At 43.3% G+C, this 14,111-nt stretch overlaps 1 protein-coding gene across 2 annotated transcripts in view; it reads left to right on the top strand.

Moving 5' to 3' along the window:
• Window positions 1-13,730, top strand: part of IRAK2 (interleukin 1 receptor associated kinase 2) — a 52,666-nt gene extending 38,936 nt beyond the window's left edge. For both annotated transcript variants that reach the window (XM_010953037.3, XM_045515317.2), the window contains 4 exons: window positions 617-679; window positions 7,451-7,651; window positions 11,280-11,571; window positions 12,542-13,730. In XM_010953037.3, the coding sequence (XP_010951339.2) occupies window positions 617-679; window positions 7,451-7,651; window positions 11,280-11,571; window positions 12,542-12,654 (669 nt within the window). In that variant the 3' untranslated portion in view covers window positions 12,655-13,730. The remainder of the gene's footprint in view (window positions 1-616; window positions 680-7,450; window positions 7,652-11,279; window positions 11,572-12,541) is intronic.
• The last annotated feature ends 381 nt before the right edge of the window (window positions 13,731-14,111 follow it).

Below are 14,111 nucleotides of genomic sequence, written 5' to 3'. Positions count from 1 at the left end.
TAAGACACATATCACAGTTTTGCGGTGGCTTATCCTGGCTCAGGGCTGTACTCCATTCATGAATGGATGAATTAATGAATAAATAATGTTAATAAAGGCCTGTGGATGAAACATGCTATGGGTGTTGCCAAGGGTTTCTGTTTAGAGTGGGTATCTGCACATAGGTTCCTTCTTTTTCTGAGATTGACATAGCAATGCTTGCTTACCATTTCTGATGGGTTTTAAATGAAATTATCTTTAAAATATAGTGTTTGTGTGTGTATGTATATGTACATGTGTACAGATAGATGTATATACGTATATATAGAGAGAGATGTGTATATGTGTATATCTATCTATCTGATGGAAATACATACACATTTGGCTTCTAACCTTCCTGCCTTCCTATCAATTAATTCAAATGTTCTCCTAGCAGCTGACAGCATGTTTAGTTGGAGGAGGTATTTAGTGACATTCCCAAGTTCCAGATTTGGGGCAAGCGTCTGTGCTGGCCAATGGGAGAGCCAGGCCTGGAGCTTAGACTTCGTTCCTGAGAAGAAGCTTCTCATTTTAGCCAGAATCTCCCGCCTGAACTTGTGCATGCGTGTCTGAACCGTGCTAACTCTGTTTTCTCCAGGTGTTAGCTGAGGTCCTCACGGGCATCCCTGCGATGGATAACAACCGAAGCCCAGTTTACTTGGTAAGGGAATCAGTTACTTCTGGCTCACAGCTATGTGGGGTCAAGGGATAGGGAGGGCAGGGTCCTCCACTGTACCCATTTTACAGATGCTAATGAAGCCTCAGTCCGGAGTTTGATATGCATCTGTGCAAAGTAGCTGTAAACTCCCCTTCTCACTCACCAGCCAACAATTACTTTTTCCTGATAATAGAATTTAGAATGTTAAGGGGAAACCCATATCTTCTCTCTACAAGTCAGGCAGTCAAATAGGGTTTGTCTTTAAAGTGGTAAAAGTTAATTTTAGTCCTTTTAAACAGGTTTCTGTAATGAAAATTGTAATTGCCATTGGTAGGTTTAAAGAACTGTCATTTAAATATGTGTGCATGTATGTGTGTATAGTGTCATTTCAAAAATATAACAACACAGCCTGACTCTGTGTTTGGCACTTTATATACATTATCTTTCTAAGTCACCTCAGAATCCCCATGAGGTTAATAAAGTCTTTCTGTTCATCTACAGTTGAGGAAAACAGGTTCTGAGGTTTGCCTGAGATCTCAGCTTTACTAAATGTCAGAGCTAGAATTCTGAATCAGGACTTCAGAGCCCAAGTTCTTAACCTCGATGGTCTCCTGACTGTTTAAGTCTCATGACAGTCTAACCATATGGATTCATTATTGTTACCGTCCCCATTTTACAGATGAGAAAACTATGGTCAAGGTGAAGAGAGTGGTTTCTTGCCCTCTGCAGTGAGATCAGTGGTGGAGCAGGGATCTGAACCCATGTCTTGTGTGGAGTTCTGCCCCCTATGCATGTTCTAGTCCTCTTGATCTGTTTGGGAGGGGAGCACTTTCCTGACTTGACCTTGAGGCCACTGGAGCAGCTGGCTTTTTTTGTGACTAGGCTCCCAAAGCATCCCTTGAGCCCTGGGCTGGGGAGCAGAAGGCCTCCCCTGCACGGAGACAGTCAGGACCTGTCCCTTTGCTGAATCCCCAGAGCTCTGCCCCTTGGGGCACCGGCCCCCTCTACTGCAAAGAGGTCAGTTTGGGCAGCTCAGATGTGGTTCAGGGCAGTTTGGGACAGTTTCTCATATGCTGACAGTTTTCTCAGAATGCGTCACCCAACCTTCCTCTGGGGCTCCCTGGGTGAATGTCAGAGGAGAATGAGCCTTTTGAGACACTTGTGGGACATTTTCTAGAAGGCTTTTTGGGTAAATGGTTTCTAAAAATATGGGGGAAATAATTTTTTAAAAATCTAGTTTCTTTCTCTTCTTCTAGTCCCAGATACAGTCTCTTATCATCTCCTGCTGCAGGACCTGTAATTAATTGTACATGTAGTTAAGATTCAAGTCAGAGATGAAAACTGCTGCCTGGTATGGTCCAGGATGGGGGGAGTAGGGATCTCCCCAACCCTCAGGAGCGTTCATGGCTGCAATGTCTTTGGAGGTCCTTGGGTGGTTTCCATCAAAATTTAAAATGTGTGTACCACTTGTACACTAGGGAAATGCACACAAGTGAGGAAAGACAGATGGACCAGGATGTTCACTGCAGCATTAGCTGCAGTGGTGAAGCGCTGCTGGCAAGTGAAATATCTGTCAGTTGGGAGGTGGTTAAAGAAATGACAGTGTGATCACACACAGCATGGAATACCATGAGGTTGCTTATAAAAACACTTTATACGTTTGTAAATATTTATAATGAGGATAAAGATATAATATGATAGAATTTGACATACATGCATGTCTATGAAATTGTCCCCAAAACCAGATAATGAGCATGCGCGCTCCCCCAGGAGTTGCCGCTTCTTGCCGCTTCTCCTTTGCACACCTCCCCGCCATCCCTCCCAGTCCCTGCCACCCCCCGCAGCCATCAGTTCGCCTGCTATCACTGTACAATTGTACAAAAGTTTCCGATTTCTGGAGTTCCCTGTAAGTGAAACCGTAGAGAGTGTGTGTGCGCCCTGCTGTTGTCTGGCCTTTCCAACTCAGCACAGCTGTTCAGAGACGCACCCGTGCTCTGTGTGTGTGTCGGGAGGTCTTAGGCGCTGAGTGATGTCCTACTGCGCGGATTTCCCACCGTTTGTCATTCACCTGTTGATGACATCTAGGGTGTGTCCAGCATTTGATTGTTACAAATAAAGCATCTGGTACCTTTGTGTGGGGGTCTCAGCGCGGACATAGGCATTCGTTCTACTGAGGTGTAATTCACACTTTTGAGGTACACACAGTGTATGAGTTTTGACAAATGTAACCACCATACTCAAGATGTGGAATGTTTCTGTCATTCCAGAAAATTCCTTCAGGCCCCTTTACAGTCAGTCCCTCCCCCCTACTTCCAACCCCCAGCAACTCCTGATCTAATTTCTGTCAGATAGTTCTGTCTCTGCTGGAGCGTCAGGTGGGTGGAATCTACAGCGCGTGCCCCTTTGTCTCCGGCTCCGTCCACTTGGCGTGGCGCTTTCCCGTTTGGTCCGTGTTGTACATATTGGTGGTTCATTCCTTGTACTGCTGGGGAGTATTCTGCTGTACGCATGTCCGACCATTTGTTTATCCGTTCACCAACTGCTAGATATGTGGTTTGTTTCCAGGTTTGGTTAATTCTGAATAAAGCTAACATAAACATTCTTATTTTTCTTTAAATGAGAGAGACATTCTGATAGAGAAATATCTGCAAGTGAGAAAAGCAAGTTCAGCACAGTATGTCGTGTGATTCCCATCTTTGGTAATAAATAGATCAATGAATTAAAAAATCGTAACTTATATTTTCTTATTTATTTGGGGCTAGTTATAGTACCTACCTGACAGGGTTTAGTGAAAAGTTAAATATATGTGAAGTACTTAAAACAATGACTAGAACATAGTAAGCACTATGTGTGGTGACTATTACTTTTATTATTAAAACTCTTATTTTAATAGCTCGTAGGAGGTTGCTTGCTATTATCATAATTTTATATATAACTAAAGTGATTTAACTGTGAACTTTTATAGCAGAAAGTCTAGAATAATATAATCCAAACTGTTAGCAGGGCTTACCTTTGGAGAATTGAAATGGCAGGAAAGATTAACTTTTGCCCTAAATCTTCAACTGCTTCTATTTTAGTTTTTAACAAAAAATGTTTTTTATAATATTGTTGATTTTGTAATAATTTCTGTTTAATTAAAAATTTTAGGGGCAGAGGGTATAGCTCAGTGGTAGAGTGTGTGCTTAGCATGCACCAGATCCTGGGTTCAATCCCTAGTATCTCCATTAAAAAAAAATAAATAAAACCTAATTACTTCCCCCCTCAAAAGAAAAAGCTTAATTTTTTTTTTTTTTAATTCAAGTAACCTGCCTACTTGGCTTAGAAAATTTTAACAGCACAAGGTAGCAACTCCATGCCTCTTTCCCTGGCCTGCCCTCAGGGATGACTTCTTCCTTAAAAAGCCCTTTTTATTATAGACAATTTCAGACGTACACAGAAGTAAAGAGAATATAGGAATCTCTGTTTGCCCATCCCATCAGTGATCCACATGCTTTTCTTTTCTTTTTCTCTGCCCCTCCCCAGCCACTCCATGCTTTTATTTCTTTTGCACCCCAAACTTTTTTGTTTGTGTATTTTAAAGCAAATCCCAGATATTATGTTATTTCATCCATAAAATATAGTTTTAATTCCTTATTACCATTTAACTACCTATTCCATTTGTAGGTTTCCCAAATCATCTCAGAAATTGGTTTTTAAAGTTGGTTTGTTTGAAGCTGGATCTAAGTAAGGTCCACATGTCACCTTTGGTTCTGTTTCTGAAGGCTCCGGGTCTCTAGCTGCACCACTCCCCCCTCTTTCTGTCTAGCATCGCGTTTTTGCATAAAGTGGGCCACTTGTACCCTAGATTGTCTCACGTTCTGGATTTTTCTGATTGCGTTTTGTGGTAGCCTTGACTTGTTTCTCTCTTCCTCCTGTTTCCTGTGACCTGGTTGTCAGCTCTTGAGACTTAATTAGAATCACGGGCGGCACTGCTTCTGGATGGCTCTGTGTACTTCCTGTTGCATCACAACATGAGGCGTGCGGCAGATTGCCCTACTTTCGGTGCTGAGATTCATCAGGGTCCAGGTGGAGTTGCTGAGTCCCTCCATTACTAAGTTCCCTATCACTTTGCCATGGAGTGTTTTTATTATTTTTTTAATGAAAGTACTGGGAATTAAATCCAGGACATTGTGCATGCTAAGCACACGCTCTACCACCCCATGCCCCCCACCTCCCCACCAAGGAGTGTTCTTGAGGAAGGTCAGCATCTCCTGGTGACCCTTGTTGGACAAGATCCACAGTTTCATTGGAGGTGGTGATGTGGTGAGCATCTACTTCCACTGTTCTTTCAGGGCAATCGCTCTGAACAGTTTCTGATTCTGTTTCAGATGCTAGTAACCTCCACATCTGTAAATAATACGCTTCTACTCCTTTTTAACTAATTTGTCAACTTTAAACACCATTACACTTTTTAAAAAGATAAACATTTAAAAAGGCAGAGCTTACGTGGCAGCTTGAGGTTTTTAGTCTCTGGGTATTTAATTGCTGATGGTGTTAGATGTCTAAGTATTTTCGGACCTTAGACAACCCATTTTCTCCATGGGGAAACTGAGGCATGGTGGGGGCTGTTCTGTTTCGTTTTTAAAGCAAATATCAGGACCCATGTCTGATAATCTCTGATAATCTTTTATTCTGAATTATAACTGTATTTGTACAAAAACCTGTATGAAGCCATAAAAATTTAGCTTTACATTTAATGAGTCACTTCTGTTAAAAATAATAAAATCATACAAAAAGGAAAAGACACTCAGCCAAAAAATAAGTTCATGTGTACGATTTGTGAAAACATTTATGAGACACTTACTATGTGCCGGGTACTGTTCTTGGTGCTTGGATACAAAGGTGAACAAGGTAAAGTTCCGCCCCTCATGGAGCACTCATTCTGGTAGGGGAGAACAAATGATATTTAAGTAAATGAAAACATGTGTAATTTGAGGCCGGTCGTTAGTGCTATGAAGAAATGGGAAGTAATGTTAGGGGATAGAGTTATGGAGTCAGGGGAGGGCTCTTAATGATCAGGGAAGGCTTCTTGGTAAAGGTGACATTAGAGCAGAGACTGAAGTGAGGGACCAGGACATGGTAAAACTCTAGGTACATTCTAGACAGCGGGAACAGCAAGTGCAAAGGCCCTGAGGCAGGATGAGCTTAGGGGCTTCCAAGACAGAAGGTAGAGACAGAGTGATCGAGTACACTGAGCTAGAAGGAGAGAAGGAAAAAAGAAGATAGGATAGGTTGGCAGAGGCCAGATTGTCACAAAATCTGGGGTTTCTGACCATTGTTAACAGATGGGAAGTATTACGAGACATCAGGAACTCTTGATGTTATTTCTTCAAATATAAATGCAAAACAGGCTTGCAGAATGGTTGTTAAATATAGGAAAGTATAAAAAATAAAATAGAAATCATTCTGGAGATGACTACTATTAACATGTGACACCCTGCCCTCTGGTGTTTATTTTATGTATGTCTATATACACATGGTTTATGTTATTTACATATTTATATTTAAATATATATTTATATTTTGTATTATTTATAGCATGGATTTTCTTCATTTTTGCATTTTATATACTATGAAATATTATATATAATGCATATTTTATATAACAAAGTGTGTTGAAATATTTCTATATATTTTATATAGTTTTAAAAATGTTATATATTATAGATAAATATATGTTACATATTTGTATATTATATAATATAGTGATATAAAATATTTTATATAGTTTACTAATAAAAGACTGTATATCTATGAAATATAATTACAAATATGTACATATATAATATTGTTTAAAGTATATAATATGTCATATGTATATAAATGTGTATATATGTAGAATATACATGGAAATTTTATATGTGAAAGTAATATTATTCACACAAATAAATATACCAAAAATATAGACAACAAATATAAATGTTTCATATGTTAATATAATATATAATAGATTAATGCAGTATTATATCAATTGATATTATACCTAATTATATTACATATGAATTTCCTATATTTAATGTATTTAATTGATATTAGTATTTAATATATTTGTAACTTATTTATATACTTACAAATAAGTAAATATATGCATATGAAACATGTAACAATTTATGTTATACAAATATACTTATATATTTATATAGAAATATATTCATTACTATTTATATAATATATCTTCTGTTTTATGTATAGTTCAGATTTCTGCTTTCTAAGTAGCATAAAATGTTATAACATGTAAATACAGAATTTATAAGATATAAAAATATACATAATAATTATTTATGTAGTAAATCTCCTATTAAATATACATGGGCCAGAATGCTACAGCCTAAAATGTTTATTTTATATCACAAGAGATTATTCCTGTAAATGTTAATAAGATAAATTATTAGTGTAAGGAAAGTGCTCAGAATGTGGCAAGTACTGTATAAATGGTAGCTATTATTACTATTAATTATTATCACTAATAAACTACTGAATATTTACTTTAAGTATCACACTAGCGATATGAGTGTGCTATGGAATGCCCTGTACCTGTGAGGAATTTAACAATTCTCCGGTTCTTGGCTGTTTTAACTTGTTTCTGGGGTCCTTGCAATTAGTTTTTAAAAAATCCTGTTTGTTTTCTGAGTGTTTGCAGCCCCGGTGCAGTCCTGGAGGTGGGTGGGGCACATGTGGCGGGACCCCCAAACCCCTGCACCTCACACCTGGGCGTTTCCACTCTTCTTCCCACAGAAGGATCTACTCCTCAGTGAAATCCCCAGCAGCAGCATGTCGCTCTGCTCCAGAAAGGCGGGTGTGGAGAAAGTGATGGCCAAGGAGATCTGTGAGAAATACCTGGAGAAGAGGGCAGGGAGGCTGCCGGAGGCCTGCGCGGAGGCCTTGGCCATGGCCGCCTGCCTCTGCATGCGGAGGCGCAACGCCAGCCTGGCGGAGGTGAGTCTGCTGCTCAGCCTCTCCCCAGCGGTGAGCACCGTCCTGGATCATCTGGGCCTCACTTCCCCGACCGCATGGGTCTGCTGTACCAGGCACTCGGTCACCATCCCTTCACTGAGAAGTGATTTCATACACGAGGGCCGTATTTGGTTGCAAGTAGCAGACTTACTTTCTCCGAACCTGCTTCATTCCTCCTCCTCTCTGTAGGCCCTTCTCCGTCCCCTCATCCTCCTGGTCAGGGCATACAGTTATACTCTTTTACGTGTCATAGTTCTGTGTTCACTGAGAAGCCAGGGCTCCAGGTCCCAATTCCAGCCTCTCAGTGAGAGAACCTGATTGGCCTAGCTAGGGTCAAGTGTCCACCCGTCGGCCAGTCAGGTAAGGTGAGAGGGGGTGGGGTCTGCTATAGAACCCTGGTGGCCAGCGGGTAGAGCCTGGGAAGCTGGAGGGGCCACGTCCCAGAGAAGGGGAGCATTCCTTAGCGCATGCGCTGGTCAGACACCCCAGAAATCAACCACCACAGCAGATAAAACCTTTTCCTATGGACACAATAGGGAGAGGTGGTTTCCATGGTAACAGGTGTAAATTTGGGGACCAAATTTGCTAGGTTTTTCTGAGGACAAAATAACTGCCTGAGTGGGCTCTTAGAGGTCATCCCACTGAGTGATTTTCCAGTGGTGTCTGGCAGAGAGGGGCGCCTTGGGAGTACCTGCTGGGAGGAGGAGGGCGGGCTGGGGGGAGCTGTAGGCCCCACCCATGACTCCAACCAGAAAGCCACTGCCACTTCTCATAATTGTATTGGGTTCTCAGTATTTTATTTGAGGAAAGGGTTTGGTGGCTGAGAAAAAAATCTTCAAACACCGCTGCTGTAGCCCAAGCTTCCTATTTTACAGCTGGGGACGTCGGAGCCCAGAGAGGAGAAGGTGAGGCCAGAGGGAGTTTTGGTTAGAGCTCTCTGGACTCCTGGCTCAGGCTCATGTCCACCATCTCACACTGTGAGGTGGTGGGAGCTGGAGACCAAGTCATTGCTCTGCGCCTGGGCTGTGCTCCAGCTGCCTAAGTGCCGCAGTGTTCAGTCACTCATTCAGCAGTTGTGTGCTGGGCCCGGGGATATATCGGGAAACTAAGCAAGCCCAGTTCCACTTTCCTGGAGTTCACAGACATTGTGCAGAAACCATTTGGGGAGCTCTGGAATAGTGTCTAGTGGGGGCCCCACCCCAGCCTTTGGCGAGGAAGTGATGTGTAAGCAGATGAAGAGCAATCCAAGCAGAAGGAACAATTCATGCAAATAGCCTGAGTTGAGAGATAGCCTGGATGGTCAAGGGCCTGGAAGAAGGTCAGACTGGCTAGAACACAGAGTACATGGGGCAGTGGCTTGCCATGAGGCGGCTCCGGAAGGAGGAGTCCCACAATAGAGGGCTTTGCAGGCACAGTTAGGATTTTGAGGAAGTCCCTGAGGGTTTTAAGGAGGGGAGGGACATAATTGGATTTATGTTTTTAAAAGATCTCTCTTCCTTAACCACTTATTCTTTAATTCGGCTTTTATTACTTCATTCATCTCATTCTTCATTCAATTCATTTCATTCTTTTGTTCAGTGTATCAGTTAAAGTACATTCAAAGAAGCTGCTACAATGAGGAGTCTCCAAAATAAGTGATATAGAAGTTTATTCTCTTTAGCTTAACAGTTTGACTATAGGCAGTCCAGAGCTGATGTGGCAGTGCCTCAGTGTTGGGAATTCAGGTTGCTGTATTGTTTGTTGCTCTGCTGTCCTTACATGTGGCTTCCATTTCAAAGTCCAAGATGGCTGCTGTAGCTCAGGCCATCACATCTGCATTCCAGCTACTGAAAGGGGGTTAAAAAGAAGAACATACCCTCTTCCTCTTAAGGTTGTGACCTGGATGTGCAAATATCACTTTTTCTCACACACCTATTGGCCAGAACCTCATTACATGGTCACACCTAGCCACAAGGGAATGTAGTTTTTAGCTTGACAAATATTTATCAGGCATATACTGTGAAGATTTTTCTGGAGAGGTGACATTTAAACTGGGTCTTGAAGGATGAGGAAGCAATTGCTATGTAGAATATAGAGGATAGGGCACTCTAGGGGTACAAAGAGGAATGAGAAATGGTCCTTGTCCACAGTATTTCACAACCAAGCTAGGCAGATTAGAGATCCCCTAGGTCATGGACTTGACATAAGCAGATTTGGGTTCAGTGATCAGCTCTGCCACTCACTGACTGGGTGACCTTAGGCAGGGAAATTAACCTCTCTGATCTTTAAATTTTTTCTTTATAAAAATTCATTGTACATCACATGTCAAATGTGCTTTGTAAATTGTAAGACACCGAGCAGATAAGATTTGTTATGTTTACTAAGGGTATGTTTATGTGCCATTTGTGTGTGTGTTTGTGTGTGTAAAGAACTATTCCTTCCCCATCTCCCTCTAATTTTCCTAACCTCCCTAATCAGAAAAGCCCACAAGGGCAACATCTGTATTACTTAGGGCATTTCTAGTTGAAAGTGATAGAAACTCAACTCAGATTCTTAGACACAGACATGTTGTGGGACACAAGAGTGGCAGGCCGCTGACACCGTGTAGCACTGGTTGGTAAAAGAAGTTACCAGCAATGAGGGAGGAGAGTAAAGTTTATTAGGTCCTGCTGCCATAGTCAACAGTGGCCACACAGACGAGGGGTGTCTGCTTGAGCACCAAGGACTGGTTGTCAGTGTGTTTTATAAGGTAGGGCCACAGGGTGCCTGATCGGCTTGTGCACGAGTCTGATTGGTTGTAGGTGAGGTAAGAGGTTTAGGGTCCATGAAGGGCAGTGGGCTGAAACAAGCCAGCCTGAGCTGTTGTGAGATTAGGCATTACCTGGGGCAACCAGTTTGTCAGGGCAAACACACTCAGTAAAGAATGTACTTTACCTGTCGAGGGATGGCAGGCAGACATCTGAGAGCCCAGGAATGGGGGTCGTTGGACTTTGAAGGACCCCAGCTGGCCCCAGCTGGCAAGACAGAGAGAGGAGAGACGGAGAATATGAATGAGTGAATGAATGATTTATTGACTCATTTAATCAAACCGCAGGCAGGACAGGCATTGCTGGGGCAGTTTAGACCCATGGTCTCAACCAGCAAAGGTGCAGCTATCTGTATCTCTGTTCCTGTGGCTCTCCCTCTCCGCCCCTAGCCTCTGTTTTACTCTGTGTGGGGGTTTCATTTTTTTCCTGCTGTAAATGGGTTTTCTGTGTAAGGTGGGGAGTCTGGCTCTGTCACTAGAAAAGAAGGAAGAGCCTTTCCTCAGTAAGCTTTAAGTGGAAGAATCCCAGAGAGGATCAGAATCCCTCTCTGGGATTCTTATTGGACTGCTTGGGTCACATGCCCAAATCTGGACCAACCATTAAAGTCAGAGGAAGGGAATACTGTGATTGATCCATCTGGGCCATGTGCTGGGGTGGGTGGGGGCAAGATCAGCTCTTTTCCTAGGAAAGATGCTGTTCTTCCAGGGAAAGCAATAAGCATTTAATTCTCCAGTGTCTCTCTCCCTCCTGAGGCCTAAGAGAACTGTTAGATGTTTAATTTCAGGTAGAGCCCTTGGTGAGTGCTCTCGTCTGTCCTCCCCAAGGTGTGTGGCTCTGTGGCCGCTGTGGAAGAGCAGCTGAGAGGTCAGGAGACGTCGCTCCCTTGGAGTGGGCTTTCCGAGGGCACAGACTCTTCCTCCAACACCCCGGAAGAAACGGACGACGTGGACAATTCCAGCTTCGAAGCCTCCTGCTCCATGAGGGCGGCTTCCTGGGCTGGGGCTGCCGCCTCGCCTCCCGCAACAGCAAATGGGGATGGCAGGCTGCCGGCAGGCGGGGAAGTGGAAGCTGACTCCTCCTCTGATGCCTGCGCTGGTCCAGAGCCTCCCCAGGATGGTAAGCATGTGGTCTGAGTGCTTATACGTGTTCATTTACGTCCCTAACTCAGCCCATCATTTATTCCTTCTCTCCCTCATTCACACGTTCATTTGGTTATTTAGCTGTTCACCTACCAGCTGGCTGAGCAAAGAGAAACCTGAGGCAGTCATCCTCCCCCTATGTCTAGTCCATCACTCAGTCCTAGCCATTGACCTTAATATCCCTCAGCTCCATCTGCTTCCCTGCATTGCTTGTCCTCACAAGCCCCCGTCCCTCATCTAAGCCACTCTCTTCTTGCTGGATGGCTCCGTGTGTCCTCCCTGATGCACTCTGGCCCCTCACCAGTTCTTTCTCCAAGGGCCAATGAGAGTGGCTTTTAAAAGCAACTCATGTTTAAAGCCCTTGTGTGGCTCCCCATCGTACTTACAGACCAAGTCAAAACTCTCCCTCTGGACCAGCAAGACCCGGTGTGATCTGTCGCTGTCCACCTTACCATCCTCACCTTACAGCTTGCCACCTGCTTCCAAAGATACCCTCTATTTCTGCCTCTAGGGTCCAAATACACCAGGTTTCCTTCTGAAATAAAAATTCCGGAGGCCTTTACAATTCAGGGTCCCCATCCCCTAGAAAAACGTGGTTCTGTATCTCAGGCTCTGACCTCTCTTACTGTTCCTCCTCCCACAAGGAAGTGAGAGGAAGGAGAGAGAGAGGGTGTAAGCTTCATTCCAATCCTGACCCCTCACCAGGGGAGAAGCCTGGGAGCCCTTCCTCTCTGGAAGGTGGTGGGGGCAGGTGGCAGGTGGCAGGGCTTCCCTGCAAAGGCAGAAGCAATGACAATGCTTGTTCTTCTCTGTGTCTGATGCAGAACCTGGATTTAAGTGAGAAACTATGACCAGGTCTGGCTTTCTAAGAATTATAACAATAATAACTATTTCCAAATACCCTTTATTCAAGTTGCTTTTTTTTTTAACTTTGTGTTGAACTTCAGCTACAGAGACTTCATGGAAAATTGAGATCAATGAGGCCAAAAGGAAACTGATGGAGAATATCCTCCTTTACAAAGAAGAGAAACTGGACAGCGTTGAGCTTTTTGGCCCTTGATGACGCAAACACAGCTGAGGACCCTTGTCCTCCATTGGAAAGATGAATGTCAAATCAAGAAAAAGATTTGAGGCAGAGTCAAGATCTCCCAAGGTACACAAACATCAGCTTCCCTGCGGGGAGAGAGACACTTCCGTTTTACCAGAGTGAGTTAGGAGAGACAGGACCTCAGCTTTCAGAGACACAAAAATCTATGATGCCCTCTTCCTTTCTGGGGTTTGTCAGAGCCCTGGGCATCAGGAGACTGAAGTGGAAACGCTAGTACATGGGCCCAGGTTGTGGGTGATCTTGTGGTTCCGGGGAACGTGTGACTATAACCATCCCAGCAGATGCCATGGCCTGGCTCTCACTCTCGACAACTGACAGGGCATTCTGAGTGCCAGTGGCACTTTCCAAAGTCAAGATCTCTTGGTAATATTTGCCACCAACAGCCTGCAAACTTCCATGACCTGAAAGACTGTCAACTTATGTCCCAGTGTGATTCTATACTCCCTCCTCAAGGTCTCAAGTTTTACGAATACCAGCCACCTGGCGGAGGGCTCTGGAGGTTTTCTGCTTTCTCTTTTGGAAATCTTGCAACCCATGGATATTTATTGAATGCCCGCTCCGCACCTTATCCAACCATACCACTAATGCCAATATTTTTAAAAGAGCTTTTATTTAGAGACTATGTATTATTTATGGCTAGATGAAGAACTGGGAGAACTAGTTTCATGTTTGATTGTGCTGCTCATTAAATCAGTCATTTAATTTCTGGAACCTCAGTTTCCTTGTAAGTAACATGTTCATTCTCCTTCCCTGGACTGTTGGGGAGAGCAGGTGAGACGTGGCTACAGAACAACTTTGAAAATGCACTTGTCCTGTTTTATAACATAAATAAATAAAAAGACATTAAATGTTTATTTCTGCCATGTACCTAACATTTATGCAGTGGATCTATTTCTGAAAAGTCATGTTGTAAATCTTTTTGTGAAATGCTATTTTAAATTCAGTGTGTCCTATTTTAAATAACCCTAATATAGTGGGTTCTTTCTTTTTATTTTTCTAAATAAAAATACATTGGTAAAGTCGGCAAATATCCTGTAATTAGTTTTGTGTCCAGATGAATTTGTTCGGAGAAGGTGCCCTGCATCCCTGAAGGGTATCGTGGGGTGGCTAAGAAGTTGGATGCTGGCTATAAAATGTTGGTTGTTAGTAGTTGCATGATCTTGGGCCAAGTTAGGGAGTTACTCTGAGCCTGTTTTTTCATCTATACAATGGGGAGAATAAAAAGTGCCTGTTTCATAGGTTTGTTGTCAGGACAAGGGGCAGATTCTGCCTGGTGGAAGCATTCAGCAGCCCCCCAGCAAGGTCAGTTTTGGACTGATATGTAACAAAGCCGGGTCGGCTCCAGCCCCGGTGGACGGTGATCTGTACTGACACCAGCGTCTTAAGCACTGGTGGCTGTGAGGATTCAA

This window comes from Camelus bactrianus, chromosome 17 (assembly GCF_048773025.1).
Source record: "Camelus bactrianus isolate YW-2024 breed Bactrian camel chromosome 17, ASM4877302v1, whole genome shotgun sequence".
Lineage (NCBI taxonomy): Eukaryota > Metazoa > Chordata > Mammalia > Artiodactyla > Camelidae > Camelus > Camelus bactrianus.
This window is presented reverse-complemented; position numbering and strand designations above follow the sequence as displayed.